Source organism: Rhinolophus hipposideros, assembly GCF_964194185.1.
Source record: "Rhinolophus hipposideros genome assembly, chromosome: X".
Lineage (NCBI taxonomy): Eukaryota > Metazoa > Chordata > Mammalia > Chiroptera > Rhinolophidae > Rhinolophus > Rhinolophus hipposideros.
The window spans coordinates 80,336,483-80,360,551 of record NC_138046.1 but is presented as its reverse complement, the minus strand read 5'-3'; the positions used below and the strand labels follow the sequence as shown (position 1 = coordinate 80,360,551).

The 24,069-nt window shown below is 37.7% G+C and overlaps 1 protein-coding gene across 2 annotated transcripts in view; it reads left to right on the top strand.

The window, feature by feature from the left end:
* LOC308494672 (vascular endothelial growth factor receptor kdr-like) overlaps positions 1 to 24,069 on the top strand; it is a 334,242-nt gene that overhangs the window by 208,555 nt on the left and 101,618 nt on the right. For both annotated transcript variants that reach the window (XM_081042530.1, XM_081042529.1), the window contains 5 exons: positions 1,122 to 1,415; positions 1,932 to 2,078; positions 2,279 to 2,404; positions 3,682 to 3,788; positions 22,463 to 22,598. In XM_081042530.1, the coding sequence (XP_080898656.1) occupies positions 1,122 to 1,415; positions 1,932 to 2,078; positions 2,279 to 2,404; positions 3,682 to 3,788; positions 22,463 to 22,598 (810 nt within the window). The remainder of the gene's footprint in view (positions 1 to 1,121; positions 1,416 to 1,931; positions 2,079 to 2,278; positions 2,405 to 3,681; positions 3,789 to 22,462; positions 22,599 to 24,069) is intronic.

Sequence of the window (24,069 nt, the reverse complement as noted above, 5' to 3'; positions counted from 1 at the left end):
TTCTATCTCAAAACTTTGACTGCAAGATAACATTCTATCATTTCTGACCCCCAACACACACCCCACACACAAATGCAATGGAATGATTAAAACTCTTAAGCCTGTATCAGCACCACCAGTAGTTCTTATCCAACAACTAACCTCCCAGACTGTAGCCATTTCTGTTTAAAAGAAAGTGTGTGTAGAGTTGTGTGTGTGTGTGTGTGTGTGTGTGTGTGTAATGTTCTGATGTGAAAATTGATGTATCTCTTGGGGGTAAGAACATTGGTATGACAGTCAATTATTTCTTTACAATTTATATCAATTCTATTTGCAAAAAAGATTAAAAGTGTTTCTGTATGCTATCTTCCAAGTGAAAATCTGGGTATCCTGAGTTTCATTTCAAGATCCTCTCTTTTCTTTCCAGATCACATCTGTGGGAAACTGGTCAGTGTTACCATCTGGCTTAGAGCTGTTGTGCTACATTTTTTCTAGGGGAATTCACATTTAAGTGTATTTTCCTGCATACATCATGTTTTAATTTAATAAAAAGTATCTCTAGCATAGATACCAAAATAAGAAATTACCTGTGGAGAGGCAGCATGAAATGGCAAAAATGCAAACTCATATCAGTAGACCTGGGGTTTCAGTCTTGTTTCTGCAATTTATTGGGTATATGTGTTGTTTTTTTAATTTGTGAAATTAGGTTGATGGTATCATTAGTTTTGAAAAGTAACATAAGGGGATTGCTGTGAAGGTTTGTAAGTTGGACAATACATATGTTAGTTATCTATAATGGCAGACTTTCAGACTCATACTTTTGTGACATTATTGGGATGGGGAACTATTCGGCCTATCACATTATATCAGTCAAGAAGCTTCATTGTCTACGTTCTTCAAATAAGCCTTCTTGGGAACTAATTCAGAGCTGTACTCAGTATGTGGCTAAAAGTGGCCTCTGCCATTGTTGGCATTTAAAATGAAATGCAAGAAATGTTGGGTTTCTACAACTGGGCACTTGTCCTCGAGGGAATATGTTTTGTCTCTGCAACGTGGCTTTCAGGAAAAAGAACAAACATGTTATTATATAGCAATTTCTCCTGCCTAGTCATATTCACAGTGACATTTCTTCACCTTCACAGATGTGGCTGGTTTCATGGAGGCAGAACCCCTGGTCTCAATGATCGAGGGCTATGATGCTCGGCTCAAATGCAAGGCAGCTAAATATATCTACAATCATCTCGCTTGGTTCAGCCCCCTTGGAGAGAAGTTTCCTGTTATAGACACAGAAACCTTAAAAAATAACTACTCCATCTCACTGACGCTGGTTATTAAGAATGTTACCCAGAAGGATAAAGGGCAGTACACGTGCAAGGCTTGGGCCCAGAGGAACATCACCAAAATGATGCAACATAATACTCAGCTCTTAATTAGAGGTAGAATTGGATGGGCTTTCTCATAACTTCTTAGCATTTAAGCCAACTGCTGGGTGGGCTATGGAACCAGGATATGGCTCTTGCTTCTGTATTACTTATAGGCTAAGCCAGTCAATCTTTTGTTTACTGAAGCCTCTTGGAGATATTCCAAGGAATAGATCTTGAATGAATTGTATTCTCTGTCAAACAGATGATAGAAAAATTTGGAAAAAGGAACGTTTTGATATTTCTAATACCAAGACTCTTCAGCTGTCAGTTTTATTGCTTGAGGTTGCTAAGGGTCACCTTACTAAGTGTGAAGATTAAGGAATAACTTGAAGGACACAAAATGTAAACCACTGCACACTTTACACATACAGTAGATTTTTATCCCTATCCATCCCATCTTCTCCTGAATATGGTAACACTTAACCATCCAAATGTCTGATTAAACATGAGGGGTGAGACAAAGATTAAATGTTGCATTTGTGGTACCCTGCACCAAAATCTTGTCTTCTTTTACCCTGGTCTCTACAGAAAGAGTGGCTCCATTCATTATTGAGAATCTCACCAATATTGAGGTTAACAGCAGTGGCAAGATTTTGCTGGATTGCAAAGTGAATGGAACACCATGGCCCAAGATTGACTGGTTGAAAAATGGAGTTTCTGTTCTCCCTGCTTCAGGCGAGTCTGAACATCTTGTGTAGTTATTTCCAAGTCTGAGGACCAATCAAGAGGGCTTGAATTGGTGTAACTCCTTACAGATTACTTGACTTTGAAACCATTCCAAGTTTGATTTAATGAGATGGGGGCTTCGCATGTTCTAAGACTGGGCTTCAAGGATAACACCTCAGATACTAATGACAGGGGTATTGTCAATGCAGGAATCTTCTTTGAGAACAACACCCTTATTATTGAGCGAGCCAAGAAAGAAGATGAGGGCTTATATCTGTGCAAAGCAACCAATGAGTTGGGGGAAGTCAGCACAGCAGCTTTTATTACTGTGGAAGGTAAGTTGGAAATTCCTGGCTACATTGGTAATCAGTAATGGAACTCAGAAAAGAAAAAAATGCATTTGGTGATGGGTGCACAGTGTGGAAGAACAATGAACAAGGCAAGCATGGGTATACAAACAAGTACTGTCCTTAATATATCCACTTTCAATGGGAAGGTGTGTGGAATAGTATGATTTGGAAAACCTGAGTTCACTTCCCAATACTTGTGAACTTGGTGGGATCTAAGACAGGTCATTCAGCCTTTCTGGGTCTCAGATTTCTCATTTCTGAAATGAGAATAACACCAGCTGTACTCTATCTTTCACAGGTGGTTCAAATGAAGGCCAAGACATGGGATTGCTTTACAAAATATAAAGTATCAAATGAGAGTACTTCCTTTGGTTGATTGGAAAATATTGGGAGGCATTCGGAAATATAAACAGAGAATGTTAGACCTTTGATCACCTTTCATTGTAAATATGAAGCCTAAAGAGAGTAAGACATTTGAAGCTTATGGAAAGGTCTTTTGACTCAGTGTCCTATGCTGCTATGATGAGTATTTAACTGTTAAGAGCAAAGTTGTGTGTGTTCAAAGACATGTTACTGGTCGGAACACCATCTTGGCCTCACTACAGCCATTTGAATACTCAGCTATTCTTGTCTAAGGCATATCAGGCAAACCATATAAGCTGATTTAACAATCTGGCCTCCCAGTGATCTGAGATAATCCACAGAGTGTGTACTATAAAAAACAGAAAAGATAATAATACGAATAAGATAGCTAAAATAAATTGCTTGCCATGTATTGTGTTACTTTCACTTCTCATTATCTCCTTTGTTTAATCCTCTCAATAACTCTACGTGGTATTTCATTATTCCCATTTTTAGATAGGGAAACTGAGTCAAAAAGAGGTTAGTAACTTGCTTAAAGTCATGCAGCTGGTAAGTGGTAGAGCCAGGATTTAAACTCAGGCAATTTTCTGCCACAGAACCAATGGAGATATGGATATATATATATATATATATATATATATATATATCCATATCCAGTATGTTTTCAACTCATATTTTGAGTCATCTAGTACAATTAACAGGGATGTTTTTCTCTAAGTCTCAGTAGGCAAGGCCCACACACCATAAAAATTTCATACATGCATACACACAATTTGGCGACATTAGTCCTTTAGAAATAAAATGTGCTTTGTAAAAGGAAGTAATTTTCTCTTGCTTCTCCTCAGTCTCTGCAATGAATTAACTCATTTTCCTTTTAATAAATTTTGACTTCATTTCAGGCTCTGAAGAGAAATCCAATATTGAAGTCATCATTCTTGTTTGTACTGGCCTTGCAGCTACCCTTTTCTGGCTTCTTCTTACCCTGGTCATTCGCAAACTCCGAAAGGTAAGGGACAAAAGGTATTTTGGGGCCTTGGGGCTGGTGCATTCTGCAGTTTAGATGATTTTAAGGCTGAACCTGGTTTATGTTTTGTCTCAGATCAGTCTCTTGAAAGATGGTAATATTTATCCAGGCTAGGGAGAATGTGTCCAAGCAGTGTGTGTGTGTGTGTGTGTGTGTGTGTGTGTGTGTGTTGGGGACTAAAATGTAATGGAGTTTTTACTTCCTGCCTCCTAAAACATTGGGAACTGATATAAGAACACATCTTCCCACTCAGATTCTATCTTCAATTTTTCGTTAGTACAGCTAACGCTGTCAAGGATTATTTTTAGGGGATTGTAATGTATCAGCTGGGTTGGTGGCTAATATTCATACTTATAACTATATAAATATTATATCCACTAATGTGATATGTTTTCATAGAACATGGATTAACATATAATTGCCACCGCTAAAGTCCTACTAAGTAATAAATGGGCTTTTATTTACTTTTGTTTCTGAGGCTACTTGTTTTTTAAAAAACATTTTTCATGTGTTACAAACTCCATTTGCTTAGCATTATACTCTCAAGATCCATCCATGTTGTCACGAAATAAGTCAGACAGGAAAAGCAGAGAACCCTATGATTTCACTGATAAGTGGTATATAAACCACAAACAACAAAAGAACAAGACAAACAAATGAGAAACAAAAACTCATAGACACAGACAATAGTTTAGTGGTTACCAGAGGGTAACGGGTGTGGGGGGAGGGAGATGAGGGTAAGGGAGATCAAATATATGGTGATGGAAGCAGAACTGACTCTGGGTGGTGAATACACAATAGGATTTATAGATGATGTAATACAGAATTGTACACCTGAAATCTATGTAATTTCACTAACAATTGTCACCCCAATAAAAAAAAAGAACTCCATTTTGTAAAAGTTAAACTATTAGGGGAAAAATTAATGTGAATTTAGGAACAATCTCCTTTTGCTGAGCACTGATGCAGGTAATTGGCAGGAAGACAAGGTTAGGTCTGTCATTCCTGATGAAATGTGTCAGAAGTCTTCTAGGCCAAGCTAATGGACAGCTGTGATAGACATTCCAGGGGTGTCATGAAGGTCTAAATTTTCCTGCTAGTTAAGCTACTGGGTCATATCTCAGCCCCAAGCCATGCTAGCTGTCACGGGTCCTTTTCTTTCTTTAGACTCCAGGAACTCAGATTCCTTTCCTCAAATGATGGCACCTACTTTACCCTATTTCAGATTCCCCTCGAGGCTGGTTACAGAATTGGCCAATCTTATTTGTTTCCCTTTCCTCATTGAACACAAGAACCACATCTTTTGATTTAAAAGGGTTTCAATGCTATTAGAGAGAACAAATAGAAAGAGACAAAAACGAATGCAGGGATGGGAGAGGAGGTTGACAAAATTTCTTGCATCTTATTGAAGATCTAGATATTAGCTCTAGTCTGGGATCCCTTATTCCACATGCCTCCCTGATTTTATTCTTTATTAATAAAGGTAGAACTTAACATATCTTCTCCTTTCCCTAGAACAACTTTCTGCTTCTTTTTTGCCAACATCCTGACAGAAGGATGCATCTAGGATGGAGATAAAGGTTGGAAGGAAAAGGTTGTAACTTAGCGTCAACTTGGTCATTTTTATATCAGGGAACTTCAAGATGGATGATGTCCATCCTGGTCACAGGAAAAGCAACTCAAGGCCATCATTTCCCATTTGATCTCCACACTGAAGTTTGAGGTGGAGTCATCTACTCTTTCCTGTCTTTCTTAAACACAGGATCAGTAGATGTTTGATGTGCCTCAGGCTGTGATCATTGTTGGGGCCAGAGTCATAATCTCGCAGCATGCACATATTTCTTTTATTCCTAACTTAGTGTGTGACTTTCGACAAGTTCTTTTACCTCTCTGATCTTCTCTTTCTCCGTCTGTAAAATGAGGGAATTGGACTAAAGCCCTGTTTTCAAACCTTTTTTTTAAATTTTTACAGAGACCATAAGTGAAAAATACACTTTCTGCCATGATCCAGTATATAACTGAATCGGGAGTTTTATTAAAAATTACTTATTGTACTGCATGTAATACTCTCATATATTCTTTTTATTTTTTAAAATACTTGCTGTGAACTTCTATATTTTTCAACCAACTGATAAACCATAACCCAATCTATGAAAGCACTAGACTAGATTTCTGAAAACCCTTCTAACTAGTTATAATTTCCTATGATTACATTTTTCTAACTCTTCTTTGACTGAAATGAAATCTTCTCTATATTGAGAGAGTGATCTACACTGGAAAATTTAGGGCTGGGACTTAAAGTTTTTGTGGCATTAGCTAGACTCATCTTGGAGAGAGAGAAATGATCCACTTGGCTCACTTCCTCGAAGACTGTCACATTAGTAATAATGTCAGTAAATTACACCAATTGGGGCTTAAGAAACCTAACATCAAGGCCTTAGTAAACTGTCATACCTTCATAAAGAGTGAGAGAAAAGTTACTGACAGCAAAGACTGCTCTTGGAACCAGAGAATGGGGAAACAAAAAAAGATGCTGAAGCTCAACTACAGCAGTATTCCTAAAACCAAATAGAAAGCGTACCACTAAAATGTCTAAATTCTGTGCCATTGATTTCAGGAGTGAGGAAGTAGGAAGGAAGTCCTGAAGATTAGAAATAAAAGTCCCAAAGTAGATGATGAGAGGTGGAGGAAGGAGGGGCGAGTAATTGGTTGAGAACAATGATCTTTGATTCTCTTTATGGGTGAAAAGCACAAAAGGAGGAAGTGACTTGCCTAAGGTCATGAACTCCTTAATGGAAAATCCAAATGAAAACACATATCTTGTTATTGTTTTTTAGTTTCAGGAAAATAAATAAATGGGTAATAATAATGTATCATTGTGTTTGAAAATCTAGGAAATCCCAATATATGAAAAAAAAATAATAGCATTCACAAACAACCAATAATAAATTTTGTTAGAATCCCATCCTTTTATTTTATTTTATTTTATTTTATTTTATTTTATTTTATTTTAAATTTATTGGGGTGACATTTGTTCGTAAAATTACATAGATTTCAGGTGTACAATTCTGTACCACATCATCCATAAATCCCATTGTGTGTTCACCACCCAGAATCAGTTCTCCTTCCATCACCGTATATTTGATACCCCTTACCCTCATCTTCCATCCCCCACCCCTCACCCCCTTACCCTCTGGTAACTATTAAACTATTGTCTGTGTCTATGAGTTTTTGTTTCTCATTTGTTTGTCTTGTTCTTTTGTTGTTTGTGGTATATATACCACATATCAGTGAAATCATAGGGTTCTCTGCTTTTTCTGTCTGACTTATTTCACTTAGTAATATACTCTCAAGATCCATCCATGTTGTCTCAAATGTTCCTACATTATCTTTTCTTACCGCTGAATAGTATTCCATCGTGTATATATACCAGAACTTCTTTATCCATTCATTTCTCAAAGGACATTTTGGTTGTTTCCATGTCTTGGCCACCGTAAACAAGCTGCAATGAACATTGGAGCACATGTGTCTTTATGGATAAATGTTTTCAGACTTTTTGGGTAGATACCCAGGAGAGGGATTGCTGGGTCATATGGTAATTCTATTCGTAATTTTTTGAAAACCTCCACACTGCCTTCCATAGCAGCTGCACCAGTCTGCATTCCCACCAACAGTGTATGAGGGTTCCTTTTTCTCCACAGCCTCTCCAACACTTGTTACTATTTGTCATGTTGATGATAGCCATTCTGAATAAGGTGAGGTGATGTCTCATTGTAGTTTTTATTTGCATTTCTCTGATGATTAGTGATGTTGAGCATTTTTTCATATGCTGATCTGCCATTTGTATGACCTCCTTGGAGAAATGTCTCCTCAGGTCCTCTGCCCATTTTTCAATTGGGTTGTTTGTTTTCTTGTTGTTGAGTTGCATGAGTTCCTTGTATATATTGGATATTAGCCCCTTATGGGAGGCACTGTTAGCAAAAACCTTCTCCCATTCAGTTGGTTGCCTTTTTATTTTTTCGATGGTTTCCTTTGCTGTGCAGCAGCTTTTAAGTTTCATATAGTTCCATTCATTTATTTTAGCTTTTACTTCCATTGCCTTTGGAGTCAAATTCATAAAATGCTCTTTGAATCCAAGGTGCATAAGTTTAGTACCTATGTTTTCTTCTATGCATTTTATTGTGTCAGGTCTTATGCTTCAGTCTTTGATCCATTTTGAATTAATTTTGGTACTTGGTGACAATTAGCAGTCCAGTTTCATTCTTTTGCACGTGGCTATCCTGTTCTCCCAGCACCATTTATTGAAGAGGCTGTCTTTCCTCCATTGCATGCTTTTAGCTTCTATATCAAAAATCATCTATCCATATTTATGTGGTTTTATTTCTGGGATCTCAATTCTATTCCATTGGTCTTTGTGTCTGCTTTTCTGCCAATATGATGCTGTTTTGATTATTGTAGGCCTGTAGTACAAGCTAAAGTCAGGGAGTGTGATACCTCCAGTATTACTCTTTTTTCTTAAGATTGCTTTGGCTATTCGGGGTCTTTTGTGATTCCAAACAAATGTGATTATTTTTTGTTGTTGTTTCTTTAAAAAATGCCATTGGGTTTTGATTGGGATTGCATTAAATCTGTATATTGCTTTGGGTAATATGGCCATTTTAACTATGTTGATTCTTCCATCCATGAGCATGGAATGTCTTTCCATTTCTTTGTGTCTTCTTCAATTTCTTTCAAAAATGTCTTATAGTTTTCAGCATATAGGTCCTTCACATCCTTGGTTAAGTTTATTCCTAGGTATTTTATTCTTTTTGCAGCAATTGCAAAAGGAATTGTTTTTTGTATTTCTTTTTCTGAGCTTTCATCGTTAGTATATAGGAAAGCAGTGGACTTTTGTACGTTGATTTTGTAGCCAGCAACTTTACTGTATTCATTGATTGTTTCTAATAGCTTTCTGGTGGAGCCTTTAGGGTTTTCTATATACAGCATCATGTCCTCTGCAAAGAGTGATATTTTAACTTCTTCATTCCCAATTTGGATGCCTTTTATTTCTTTCTCTTGCCTGATTGCTCTGGGAAGGACTTCCAACACTACGTTGAAAAGCATAGGTGATAGGGGACAGCCCTGTCGTGTTCCTGAACATAGAGCAAAGGGCTTCAGCTTTTCACCATTAATCATGAAATTAGCTGAGGGCTTGTCATATATGGCCTTTATTATGTTGAGGTATTTTCCTTCTATACATATTTTATTAAGTGTTTTAATCATAAATGGATGTTGTATCTTGTCAAATGCTTTTTGTACATCAATTGATATAATCATATTATTTTTGTCCTTCATTTTGTTCAGTGATGTATCACATTGATGGATTTGCGGATGTTGAACCATCCTTGTGCCCAGATGATGAACCCCACTTGGTCGTGATGAATAATCTTTTTAATGAGTTGTTGTATTCCATTTGCTAGAATTTTGTTTAGGGTTTTAGCATCTGTATTCATCAGAGATATTGGTCTGTACTTTTCTTTTCTTGTGTTGTCCTTACCAGGTTTTGGTATCAGGGTAATGTTTGCCTCATAAAATGAGTTAGGGAGTACTGACTCTTCTTCAATTTTTTGGAAGAGTTTGAGCAGGATTGGAATTAGATCCTGTTTGAAGATTTGGTGGAATTCACTAGTGAATCTATCTGGTCCCAGACTTTTGCTTTTGGGAAGGTTTTGGATGACTGATTCAATTTCGTTACTGGTGATCAGCCTGTTTAGATTTTCCAGTTCTTCATGGTTCAGCCTTGGAAGGTTATATGTTTCTAAGAACATGTCCATTTCTTCTAAGTTATTGAATTTGGTGGTATATATTCCTTCTTATATTCTTGGATGATCCTTTGTATTTCTGTGGTGTCCATGATAACTTCCCCTTTTTCGTTTCTGATTTTGTTAATTAGTGTCTTCTCTCTTTTTATCTTGTGAGTCTAGCCAACTGTTTGTGAATTTTGTTAACATTTTCAAAGATCCAGGTCTTTGTCACATTAATTTTTTCTATTGTCTTTTTGTTCTCTATTTCATTTAGTTCTGATCTGATTTTTGTTATTTCCTTTCTTCTGCTGACCTTGGGTTTTGCTTGTTCTTTTTTTTCTAGTTCTTTAAGGTGTAACATGAGGTTATTTATTTGGGTTTTTTCTTGTTTCTTGAGATAGGCCTATAATGATATAAATTTCCTTCTTAAAACTGCTTTCGCAGCATCCCAAAAATTTTGGTAGGATGTGTTTTCATTGTCTTTTGTTTCTATGTATCTTTTGTTCTCTCCTTTAATTTCTTCTTTGACCCAGTCGTTCTTTAAAAGTATGTTGTTTAATCTCCATGTTTTTGTGGTTTTCCCTGCTTTCTTTTTGCAGTTGATATCCAGTTTCAAAGCCTTATGATCAGAAAATATGCTTGGTATGATTTCAATCTTCTTACATTTACTGAGGCAGATTTTATGTCCCAATATATGGTCTATCCTTGAGAATGTTCCATGTACACTAGAAAAAAATGTATAGTCTGATGGTTTAGGATTAAGTGCTCTATATATGTCAATGATGTCCATTTCATGTAATGTGTCATTTAGGGCTTCTATTTTGTTATTTATTTTCTGTTTGTATGATCTATCAATAGCTGTCAATGATGTATTTAAGCCCCTAGTATAGTTGTGTTTTGGTCAATTTCTCCCTTTAGTTCTGTTAGTAGTTGCTTGGTATATTTTTATTCTCCCTTTTTGGGGGCATAAATATTGATGACTGTTATTTCTTCTTGTTGTACAGTCCCCTTTACCATTATGAAATGTCCATCTTTGTTTCTTGTTATTTTTTCACCCTGAAGTCTGTTTCATCTGATATCATTATGGCTACACTTGATTTTCTCTGGGTACCATTTGCTTGGAATGTCAATTTCCACCCTTTCACTTTGAGTCTATGCTTGTCCTTTTAACTGAGATGTGTCCTTTGGAGACAGCATATGGTTGAGTTTAGTTTTTTGATCCGATCTGCTACTCTGTGACTTTTTATTGGTGAGTTCAGTTCATTTACGTTTAAGGTGTTTATTGATATGAGAGGATTTTGTTTCATTCTATCTTTAGTTTTCTGGTAACGCTGTGTATCTATCGTTTCCTTGCCTTTTTGTTGTTGTCTATTATGTCTGTGTGGTGGTATTCTATGATGTTTCCCTCTGTTTCTTCTTTTATTACAGTACGTATTTCAGTTTTGGGTGTTTTTTTTGTTTTTGTTTTGTTTTTGTTTTGTTTTTGTTGTTGTTTTTTTTTAGTGGTACCCTTAAATTTATGTAAAAGAAAGTTTGATATTTAAAGTGTTCCATTTTCTTCAGCACGCTTACTTTCTCTATTGCCATATTCCAGTTCAGGCCTTTACTCTCCCCCTTTTTATGTTTTGGTTGCCACAAATTGTCCCTGTTTATGGTGGTCGAATAGGCTTTTTTAGTATTTCTTGTAGTGCAGGTCATGTATTAGAAAATTCCCTCAGCTTCTGTATGTGTGGACAGGTTTCTATTCCTCCTTCATATGGATATTTTGCTGGATATGTTATTCTTGGCTCACAATTTGTCTCTTTCAATAGTTTGAATATTTGATTCCACTCCCTCCTTTCTTGTATCGTTTTTGCTGAAAAATCTGATGATAATCTAATGGGCTTTCCTTTGTAGGTTACCGTGTTCAATCCCTGGTTGCCTTGAGGATTATTTCTTTGTCATTGATTTTAGACAGCTTAAATACAATGTGCCTTGTAGAAGGACTGTTGGGTTTGGGTAATTAATGTTCTATTTGCTTCTGGGACTCGAGGATCCAGTTCTGTCCACAAGTTTGGGAAGTTCTCATCAATAATTTGTTTGAATATATTCTCTGTTCCCTTCTTTCTGTCTTCTCCTTCTGGTCGGCCCATTATTCTTATATTCCTTTTTCTGAGGAATGTGAAAAGTTCTTCTAGACTTCTTTCATTTCTTTTAAGTCTCAAATCTCCTTCTTCTTCCATCCGTGTAATTTCCAGGTTTTTATCTTCGAGGTCACTGATTCTTTCCTCAATCTGGTCAACTCTACTACCTAAGCTGATCATTTTATTTTTAATTAATTCTATTGGTTTCTTAATCTCTAGAAATTCTATTTGTTCTTTTTAGAAATTTCAATCTCTTTTGTGAAATGCTCATGTTGTTCTTTGATTGTGTTTCTGACTTCATTAAACTGCCTTTCCGTGTTTTCTTGCATCTCGTTGAGTTTTTTCAGAACTGCAATCTTGAATTCTCTGTCATTTAAGTCACATAATTCCATACCTCTAAGTTTCTTTTCTGGAGACTTTTCACTTTCTTTCTGAGCTGTCTTGTTGCCTTGGTTTTTCATGGCAATTACTAATTTATTATTTCTATTCGTAGACATCTGCAGGAGTGGCTTCTGCAACAGGTTGATAGGAAGTGGTCTTTCTTTTGTTTTTTAGTATGTGTTTGTAGAATATTTTATTTTCTCTCCGACTGCAGGCTTTTTTTTCTCTCTCACATGGTAGTGCTATATTTTCTCTGCACTATTCCTGCTTCTCACACCAAGGGGGATTCCCTGAGAGACGGGCGTCTCCTCTGTTAATAGTTCGCCTGGGTCACAGGGCGCACTGTCCGTGTGGGTATGCAGAGAGCTTTTGAAGTTCCAAAGCTCTTCTTGAACCAGATTCAGAGCCCGTATGTTTCAGCAGTTCTGTTTACTCCTGAAGGTATCCGCCCAGATAGGTGGTGCCAGGGGAGGGTTGAGTTGTCAGAGGTGGCCCAGAGCAATGGCGGCGACCACCACCAGAGCTGGTCCTGCTGCCACAGTTCCCTCCCCTTTGCCGGAACTGGTTGGGCTGTGAATCTGTGTCTGTGGTCCACAGTTCTCAGAACAGCAAATATTCTATTATTTTGATCTGACACTGCTACTGTTCTGCCTCTAGCACCGGGCACTGTGGGGTTGGTAGATCTCTGGGAGGGTAGGGAGGCTGCAGCTAGTCTCAGTGCCTAAGGCTTTCATTCTCTTCTTGGCAGTGAGGGCTGAAACCACTGTTTTCACCCTTCTTCCCTCTGTCTTTTCTCCGAGGTCTCTGCTGTGAGCATTGTGTTCAGCCGTGTTATATGCTTCCCCTTCATCCCTGTGAGCCTTAAATGGAGCCCTAGCAGTCGGAGTTCTTCTGTCTCTCGCAGCTGCGGTAGTTCCAAATGCAGCGAGCTCGGAGAACTGAGCTAGGTCTGTGTCTTGCACCCACAGGGCTCCGTTTCCGCACTTCTCCCTTCTCTCCTCTCCCACTTGCACGATTCTCCCACCTTTAGGTGAATTCAGTAGTGGGCCTCTTCGTCTTGCCTGTCTGTTGTGCAGGGAGTCCTTTGTGGAGTTATTGTTGTTCGATTAGTTGTAAATTGCAAGGGAGCTTTAGAGAGGCTCACCTGACGCCGCCATTTTGATGTTTCTCTCCTTTAGTATTTCTTGTAGTGCAGGTCATATATTAGAAAATTCCCTCAGCTTCTGAATGTCTGGAGAGGTCTTTATTCCTCCTTCATATCTAAAGGACATCTTTGCTGGATATATTATTATTGTTTGTTTATTTGTTTTTCAGATTATACATATAAAGGAAATAATATGGAATTTACCTTTCTTCATCTGACTTATTCCACTCAACATAATACCCTTTAGGTCTATCAATGTTGCTGCAGATGGCAAGATTTCATTCCTTTTTAATCCTGAGTAAAATTTCATTGCATATACTATGTACCACCATCCGTATCCATTCATCCATTGATGGACACCAGGGCTGCCTCCACATCTTGGCCATTGTAAACAATGCTGCAATGAACATGTGGCTGTACACATCTCATTAAAGGAGCATTTTGGGTTTTTTTTGGATTAATATCCAGTAGTGGTATTACTGGGTCCTTCTTTGTGTCCTGTCATAGCCTTTATTTTAAAGTCCATTTTGTCTGGCATAAGTTTTGCTACCCTAGCTTTTTTGTTGGTTTGTTTCCATTTTTATGAAATATCTCTTTCCCTTCCTTTTACTTTCTGTCTATGAATGTCTTTCTATCTGAAGTGAGTCTCTTGTAGGCAGCATATGTAAAAGTCTTGTTTTCTTATCTATTCAGCCACCCTATGTAATTGAAGCATTTAATCTATTTACATTGAAAGTAACTTGATAGATATGTAATTGCTATCACTTCATATTCTTATTTTCTACCTCTTTTCTTCTTCATCTTAAAAAAAGTCTATCTAGCATTCTTTTTTAATTTTTTTTTAATTTATTAGTTTCAGGTTACAACACAAGGTAATACTTAGACGTTCATCATTTATATCCCTCACACTGTGAACCACCCTCCCCCCATCCACTATCCCTCCGACCTCACACTGAGCCATCACATTATATATATAAAAATATAGTTGGCATTAATGTTTAGTTTCTGGTGTACAATGCCATGATCAGGCATCCACATTATCTCTGAGGTGGTCTCCCAAATAGGACGCATGTCCATCGGATATCCAACAAAATCTTTACAACGTTATTGAATAAGTTCCCCAAATTAATTTTCAAAAAACCCTGAGGCCATCTTGTGGTTACCAGCTGCTTCCTAATCCCTTCACCTTTCCCCTTATCCCCAACCACCCCCCCGCCCATCTAACAACTCTCGTTTTTTTCTTTGTGTCCCCAAAACTGTTTCTGATTAGTTCATTCACATATTCTTTTCTTTAGATTCCTCATATAAGTGAGATCATATGGTACTTGTCTTTCTCTTTCTGGCTTATTTCACTTAACATAATGTTCCCTAGATCCATCCATGTTGTTGCAAATGATAAGATTTCTTTCTTCTTTATGGCTGCATAATACTCCATTGTATAAATGTACCACAGCTTCTTAATCCATTCATCTACTGATGGGCATTTCAGTTGTTTCCATATCTTGGCTATTGTGTAAAGTGCTGCAATAAACATAGGAGTGCATACCATTATTCTTATATTGCTCTTTCTGATGGAGTCAGAAATTTCTTGTAGAGTTATTTCATTTCTTTTAAGTCTCAAGTCTCTTTCTTCTTCCATCCGTGTAATTTCCAGGTTTCTATCTTTGATGTCACTGATTCTTTCCTCCATCTGGTCAACTCTACTACCTAAGCTGGCTATTTCATTCTTAATTTCTTCTACTGAGTTCTTAATATCCAGAAATTCTATTCGGTTCTTTTTTAAAATTTCAATCTCTTTTGTAAAATGTGCATGTTGTTCTTTGATTTTGTTTCTGACTTCATTAAACTGCCTTTCTGTGTTTTGTTGCATCTTGTTGAGTTTTTTCAGAACTGCAATCTTGAATTCTCTGTCATTTAAGTCACATATTTCCATATCTTTTCTGGAGACTTTTCACTTTCTTTCTGAGCTGTCTTGTTGCCTTGGTTATTCATGGCAATTACTGATTTATTATTTCTCTTCCTAGACATCTGCTGGAGTGGCTTCTGCAACAGGTTGATAGGAAGGTCTTTCTTTTGTTTTCCAGTACTTGTTGGTAGAATGTTTTATTTTCTCTCCAACTGCAGCCTTTTTTTCTCTCTCACACGGCAGTGCTATGTTTTCTCTGCACTATTCCATCTTCTCTCACACGCTCTGCCATGAGATTTGGGTTCATCATGTTATATGCTATCCCTTCAGCCCTGTGGGCCATAAGCGGAGCCCTAGCATTCTGAGTTCTTCCCTCTCTCGCAGGTGAGGTAGCTCCGGGATGCAGCAAGCTCGGCGCACTTAGGTAGGTCTGCGTCCTGCACCTGACCGGCTCCGTCTTCGCACTTGTCCCTTCCCTCCTCCTCCGCTGGCACGATTCACTTATTTTTAGATGAATTCAGTAGTGGGCCTCTTTGTCTTGCCTGTCTGCTTTGCAGGGAGTCCTTTGTGGAGTGATAGTTTTTCGATTAGATGTAAATCCCAGGGGAGATTTACAGTGGCTCACCTCAGGCCACCATTTTGATGACATTTTCCATTTTCATGAAGTATCTTTTTACCATTCACTTACTTTCAGTCTGTGTGTGTGTCTCACAATCTGAAATGAGTCTCTTGTAGGCAATATATGTAAGTGTCTTGTTTTATTATCCATTCAGCCACTCTATCTTTTGATTGGAAAATTTAATCCATTTTACATTTAAAGTAATTGTTGATAGGTATACAGTTATTTCCATTTTATTATTCAGATTTTTGTGTTTTACATCTTAAATATGTCCCTTTAACATTCTTATTACTAGTTGGGTAATGATACACTTCGTTAGCTTTTTCTTGTCTGGGAACCTCTTTAACTGTCCTTTGATTCTAAATGATAGCTTTCCTGGGTAGAGTAATCTTGGTTGCTTTTCATCACTTTGAATATTTCATGCCAATCTCTTCTGGCAGGTAGTTTCTGTTGAGAAATCAACTGATAGTTTTATGGGAGCTCCCTCGTAGGTAACTAACTGCTTTTCTCTTGCTGCTTTTAAGATTTTTTCTTTGTGTTTAAAATTTGGCATTTTAATTATGATGTGTCTTGGTATGGGCCTCTTTGAGTTCATCTTGTTTGGGACTCTGTGCCTCCTGAGATTTATGTTTATCTTTTTCACCAGTTTAGTTAAGTTTTCTGTCTTTATTTCTTCAAATAGGCTTTCAATTCTTTGTTCTCACTTCTCTCCTTCTGGTACCCTTGTGATGCCAATGTTGATATGCTTGATGTTGTCCCAGAGGCCCCTAAACTCTCTTCATTTTTTTGGATTCTTTTTCATTTTGCTCTTCTTTTTTTTTTTTTTTTGTTTTTGTTTTTGTTCTATTTTTTTTTTATTGCTGCATTTTTTTTATTATTTATTAGTTTCAGGTGTACAAGACAAGGTAATACTTAGACGTTCATCATTTATATCCCTCACACTGTGAACCCCCCTCCCCCCATCCACTATCCCTCCGACCTCACACTGAACCATCACATTATATATATAAAATTATAGTTGGCATTCATTAATGTTTAGCTTCTGGTGTACAATGCCATGATCAGGTATCCACAGTATCCCTGAGGTGGTCTCCCAAATAGGACGCATGTCCATCGGATACCCAACAAAATCTTTACAACATTATTGAATACCTTCCCCAAATTAATTTTCAAAAAAACCCTGAGGCCATCTTGTGGTTACCAGTTGCTTCCAAATCCCTTCACCTTTCCCCTTATCCCCAACCATCCCCCCACACCCATCTAACAACTCTCGGTTTTTTCTTTGTGTCCCCAAAACTGTTTCTGATTAGTTCATTCACATAGTCTTTTCTTTAGATTCCATATATAAGTGAGATCATATGGTACTTGTCTTTCTCTTTCTGACTTCATTTTGCTCTTCTGATTGGGTGTTTTCTGCTACTTTATCTTCTAACTCACTGATTCGATCCTCTGTTTCATCTAATTTGCTGATTGTCTCTAATATATTCTTCCTTTTAGTTATTGTAGTCTTTATTTCTGATTTCTTTTTTATGTATTCTATCTCCATTTTTATGTTTCCTATCTCTTTGTTGAAGTTCTCCCTGAGATCATTGAGCAGTCTTATAACAAGTGTTTTGTACTCTATTTGGTAGATTACTTGTTTCCATTTTCTTTAGTTTTTTTTCTATTGTTTTGTTTTGTTCTTTTATTTCAGTCATGTTTCTTTGTCTACCCTTTTTGGCTGTGTCCTGTGTTTGTTTCTATGTATTAGGTAGGGCTTTTAGGTCTTCCAGTCTTATTAGAACAGCCTTATGTAGTAGATATCCTGTGGGACCCAGTGGCACAGTCTCTCTGGTCACCTGAGCTGAGTGCTCCAGGTGTGTCACATGTGAGGGTTGTGTGTGCCCTCCTGTTTTAGTTGATTGCTGTTAGCACATCAGTGGGTGGTTTGATCCTGTCTAGCTGGGAGATTGGCCAGGACCACAGTGTGTTAGTTTCTATGTGGGTGCTGACCCCAGGGAACAAGATTTTCCCCAGTGGACTCTTGTGCCTGTTAGTCCACCCTTTGGGTGTGCCAATTGTGGGGCTATTTGGGTGGTGCTCTGTTGTGGTCTGTAGCCTGTTACCAGGCGTGTTGGTTCTGGAGACACTTTGGTGAGGCTCTTGGGCAGGACAATGTCAGCCACCGTCTGTGACAATCCTGGGGCTGCCTTGTAGGAGCTACAAAGTGATCCACAGTTGGTCACTGTCTGTGCTGGTCCGGAGGAGCTTGGAAGAGGCCACACTGTGAACAAGGGCCAGCTGTTACCAGTGCCATGCCTGGGGCAGCTGAGCAGAAGGCCCAGGGTACCCTTAGGCATACCTCCACCTGCCGGCTGCCTATAAGACTAAGCCCCTGAAAGAGCCCTCAGTTGGTATGCAAGTTTGATGAGACAGGGTCTCAGGGAGTAATCATGCTGGGTTGAGTGGTATTCACCAGGGTAATATAGATTAAGATTTGGTGCCAGTGCAGAGCCTGGGGCCACTTAACAAAAGGCACAGCGCACCAAGAAAATTTGCGGCCTGCCTAGGGCCCCCTGACTCCCAAGAGTTGTCTAAGAAAGACTGAAACATTGGCCCTGCTGGCTATCTGCTGCTGAAAGTCTCCTAACCCTGATTGCTTTCAATTCTAGATGTTTTGGGGCCTTGTCTCTCCGATGCTGATATAAATAGTTGGGATGCTCATTGTGGGTTTCAAAATCTTAGCTCTGGGTGAAGCTCTGAGTTTTGAGTTCCCTCCCAATTGTGGGTCACTGTGACTAGGATGGGATTTATGGTGAAATTTTGTCTCAGCTTTTTCTACAGACTTCAATAGGTATTTTTCTCATTTGCCTGATGAGTAAGAGTTGCTCAGCTAGTTCCCCCCCCAGAGGAAATTGGTTTATATGTAGCTTATAAAGATCCCGAGTTCAGGATTTTCCTACATTCACAACTTGAACTGTAACCTTTGGAATATTCTATTATGTGTCTGCTAGTTCCATTTGGTCTATTGTGTGGTTCAAGTCCAACCTTTTCTTATTGATTTTCTGTTTGGGTGATTCATCTATTCTTGAAATCTGGGTATATAATCCCAAGCATTATTGCATGGTTGTCTATTTCTCCCTTCAGGATTATTAGTATTTGCTTAATATATTAGACACTCTGATTTGCACTTTACATATGTTTATGATTGTTCAATCTTCTTGATGGAATGACCCTGTTATTATATAATGGCCTTCTTTTGCTCTTGTTACTTGTTTAGTCTTAAACTCTATTTTGTCTGCTAGAAGTATAGCCATCCCCACTTTCTCTTGGTTTCCAGTTGTATGAAATATCTTCTTTCATTTATTCATGTGATCATATGTGTGTCGTTAAAGCTTCAGTTGAGCCTATCGTAGGTAGCATATAGTTACATCTATTTTTTAATATTTCAGTCAGCATCTCTGTGTATTTTTATCAGTGAATTCAATATAAATTCAAATAAAAATACAATGAATTCAATCCATTTACATTTAGAGTAATTATTGATATGTAAGTAATTATTGATATATAAGGACTTACTAAAAGCATCTTATTAATTGCTTTTTGGTTATTTTGTAGTCCATTTTTCATTTATTCCTTCTCTTTCATGTACTAATTAGTGTATTTTCATTCATCTGAAAGAGCTTTTAACATTTTTTGTAAGGAAGGTCTATTGGTGATGAACTTCCTCAGCTTTCATTTCTCTGGGAAAGTATATTTCTCCTTCATTTCTGAAGGTTAACATTTCCCGATAGAGTATTCATGGGTGGCAAATTTTTCTTTTAACACTTTGAATATATCACTTCCCTCTCTCCTGGTCTGTAAGGTTTTTGATGTTAAATCCACAGAAAGCACAGTAGGGCTCCTTTGAAAGTTACAAAATTTTTTTCCTGACTACTTTGAGGATTCTCTTTTTCTTTTGACAGTTTCATTTTTATGTGTCTTAAAGAAGTTTACTTTGAACTGAGATAATGGGATAATCTAGTAGCTTCTTGAACTTGGATGTTTAAGTCTTTCTACAGGTTTGTGAAATTCTCAGCTATTAATTTTTAAAATAAACTTTCTGCTCCTTTCTCCTTCTCTTTTTCTGGAACTCTGAAGACTGATTTTTTTTTTTTTTTTTTTTTTTTGGCTTGGTGCTATCCCGTAGAGCACATAGACGTTCTTCTCTCTTTTTTGTTCTTTTTTGTTGTTTTTCTCCAATGACTGGATTATTTCAAAGGTTCTAGCATGTAGATCATTGATTCTATCTTTTTTTGGTCTAGTCTGATAATGCTCTCTATCAAATTTGTTGTTTTATTCATTGAATTCCTCATATCCAAAATTTGGATATGTTTGGTTCTTTTTTATATTTTCTATATCTTTGTTAATTTTCTCATTTTGTTCATACATACTTTTTCTGATTTTGTTGAAGTGTCTTTTGTGTCTTCTTATAGCTCACCGAGTTACCTCAAAATTGCTAATTTAAATTCTTTACTGGGTAAATCACAGAATTCCATGTTTTTGAGATTGGATACAGGAAAATTATTGAGATTTTTAAATGATGTTTCCTTGATTTTTTCATTTTCCTTGGAGTTTTGTGTTGATTTTGCATTGAAGTAGCAGTCACCTCATTCAATCTTTACTAGTTACCTTCAGTTGGGAGATACTTTTCCTTGGTTCTGCTTATATTTGGGGCTTTCTCCAACCTTATAAAAATGTACTTGTCTCATGCTTCTTGCTCTCTCTTAGGGGAGAATTCCTAAGCTTGCATATTTTCTCTTTATCTTATAATTTACCAAGCTGGCTTCTGGAAAGCTCTCTTGTTTCCCTGAAAGTAGTGCTACAGCTCAAGTTTGTGGTTTCTTGCTTGACCTCAGAGCTGAGTCTGTTTTCTGCACACACTTCCTGTTTGCTGGAGCTTGCTCTTGCCACTGTATTTGGGAGCATGCATAAGGAGCTGGCTACAGTGTGGGAGGAGGTGTGGTTTTAACATTGGGGTATTGGAGGTGCACACATATTAGGTGTGTGGATCCTCCAGTGAGGATTTCCCACCGGCCCTTGTGAGGGCTTCCTGCTAGAGCCATTTTCTGCTTATAATTAGAAAGTTTAATCCATTTATACCTAATGTAATTACTGACATTAAAGCACTTAATCTCTGCCATTTTGCTGTTTTCTCTATGTCTTAAACATTTGTTTTTCAAGTTCTTCTTTATAACTTTCATTTATAATTGATTTTTTCTAGTGTCTCAACTGTTGTGCCATGTCGCAGGTTGTTATGGCCAATACCTGTGCCTACAAATGCTTTGGGATAATGATACCTGGGAAACTACCCCTTCCCTGGTCATGCTCCAATTTGTATAAAACAAAGAGAAGATTTTTTTCACTGGTGTTTGAGGCAGTTGCCAGGCGTGTTGAGACATACAGCTATGATATTTTTAGAATAAGCCTCATATTGCTCCCTCTGGCACTAGCAAAATGCCCTAGGAGTGCTTGCTACAAGCTTTATGGCTTCTGCCAATATGGAGTGTAAAGGATGAAAGGCAGGTAATTTTAAATGACACAGAGCTCTAGTACCATAAAGTAGATGCTTCTTTCTTTCCCAAGTCTTTCCCAGTTGTCATAAGGTTTTGTTTGTTTATTTTTTTTGTTTATTTTGTTTGTTTTTTGTTTGTTTTGGTTTTTTTTAAAGATTTTTTTTATTGGGGAAGGGGAACAGGACTTTATTGGGGAACAGTGTGTACTTCTAGGCCTTTTTTTCCAAGTCAAGTTGTTGTCTTTTCTATCTTAGTTGTGGAGGGTGCCATTCAGCTTCAAGTTGTTGTCCTTTCAGTCTTAGTTGTGTAGGGCACAGCTCAGCTCCAGGTCCAGTTGCCCTTGTTAGTTGCAGGGGATGCAGCCCACCTTCCCTTGCGGGAGTCAAACCGGCAACCTTATGGTTGAGAGGACTTGCTCCAACCAACTGAGCCATACGGGAGCTCAGTGGCAGCTCAGCTCAAGGTGCCGTGTCAAATTTTAGTTGCAGGGGGCGCTGCCCACCATCCCTTGCGGGAGTCGAGGAATCAAACTGGCAACCTTGTGGTTGAGAGGATGCGCTCCAACCAACTGAACCATCCGGGAGCTCAGTGGCAGCTCAGCTCAAGGTGCCGTGTTAAATTTTAGTTGCAGAGTGCGCTGCCCACCATCCCTTGCGGGACTCGAGGAATTGAACTGGCAGCCTTGTGGTTGAGAGCCCACTGGCCCATGTGGGAATCGAACCGGCAGCCTTCGGAGTTAGGAGCATGGAGCTCTAACCGCCTGAGCCACCGGGCCGGCCCTGTAATAAGGTTTTGACTCAGTTCACAGTTATGTAAAAGATTATTCTGAACCTTTTTGCCACCTCATTAGTTGATTTTTGGGGTGGACGTAACCATAGATTTGCTTACTCTGCCATGTTGGGTACTATCACTCTTTTATTATTGATTTTTAACTAGTTCTTTATAATATGGTAATTAATTTGTTATGTTCATGTAACTATTTTCCTAGTTTGTTGTTTTTGTTTTAATTTTTCTTCATGGAGTGTTCTTTATTATATTTATGTTCTTGATGTGTCTTTTTGATTTTATGAACAACTCCATAATGTAAAATGGGAAACTCTAGAGACCCAGTACATCATCAGAAGATCGAAAAAGTAATAACATGGTTTTACTTTTCCTTTCTGCAGCCCAGTGTGTCAGAAATCAAAACTGGCTACCTTTCCATCATCATGGATCCTGAAGAGATGCCCCTTGATCAACAATGTGACAGACTTCCTTATGATGGTTCTAAATGGGAATTCCCTAGGGACCGTTTACAGCTGGGTGAGCAGCAATCTCTGTTATGTCACGCTTCCACATTTCTTTCACAATAGTTACAATATCATTGAGTAAAAGGCCCCCAAAGAAGCAGTGACTTCAAATCCAGAATAAAGTTGGTGTATTGTATGTAGTGCTATTTAACTGCATTCAGGATGGACCAGACAAAGTGGGATGTGTTTCAAAGATGGTAATGGGGAGAACAGAAGCCATAAATTAGGGGAGCAGAATGGCATTGTACACATAGCATGAGACTGAGAGAGTTTTAGATGTATAAACTCAGTGACGTTAGGCAAGTCAAGTCACTTAACTTCTCTGAGCCCCTTTTGTTACATTTTTAAATTTTTTTAAATAATTGTATTATATTAGTTTCAGGTGTACAACATAGTGATTAGACATCGGTATAACTTAGGAAGTAATCAACACAATAATTCTAGTACCCATCTGACACTATACATAGTTGTTACAATATTTTTTGCTATGTTCCTTATGCTATATTTCATATCCCCATGACTATTTTGTAACTACTAATTTGTACTTCTTAATCCCTTCCCCCTTTTCACCCATCCCCCAAAACCCTCCCACTTGACAACCATCAAAATGATATCTGCATCTCTGAGTTTGTTTCTATATTGTTTGTTTGTTTCTTTCTTTAGATTCCACATATAAGTGAAATCATATGGCATTTATCTTTCTCTGTGTGACTCTATTTAGTACAATACCCTCCAGATCCATCTATGTTGTAATAGATGGCAAGACTTCATTCTTTCTTATGGCTGAGTAATAGTCCTATATATATGTATGTATATATGTATATATGTATGTATATATGTATATATATCACCTCTTATTTATCCATTCAACCATCGATGGACACCCAGGTTGCCTCAATATCTTGGCTATTGTAAATAATCCTGCAATGAACCTATGGATACACATGTCTCTTTGAAGTAGTGTTTGAGTTTCTTCAGATAAATACCTGGAAGTGAAATTAGTGGGTCCTTCTTTGTCTCTTGTTATTGCCTTTGTTTTGAAGTCTGTTTTGCCTGGTATAAGTATTGTTACCACAGCTTTTTGTTTATTTGTTTGCATTTTCATGAGATATTTATTTTCCATCTCTTTACTATAGGTCTGTGTGTGTCTTTCCATCTGAAGTGAGTCTCTTTTAGGCAGCATATGTAAGGGTCCTGTATTCTTATTCATTTAGCGACCCTATCATTTGGAGCATTTCAGCCATTTGCATTTAAAGTAATTGTTGATAGATATGTAGTTATTGCCATTTTAATATTTATATTTTGAATTTTTTTCTCCTTCTTCTTAAAGAAGTTTCTCTAACATTTCTTGTAACACTGATTTGGTATTGATGGATTCCTTTAGCATTTTCTTGTCTGGGAAGTTTTTTATCTGTCCTTCGAATCCGAATGTTAGCTTTGCTTGGTAGAGTAATCTTGGTTGTAGGTCCTTTTCATCGCTTTGA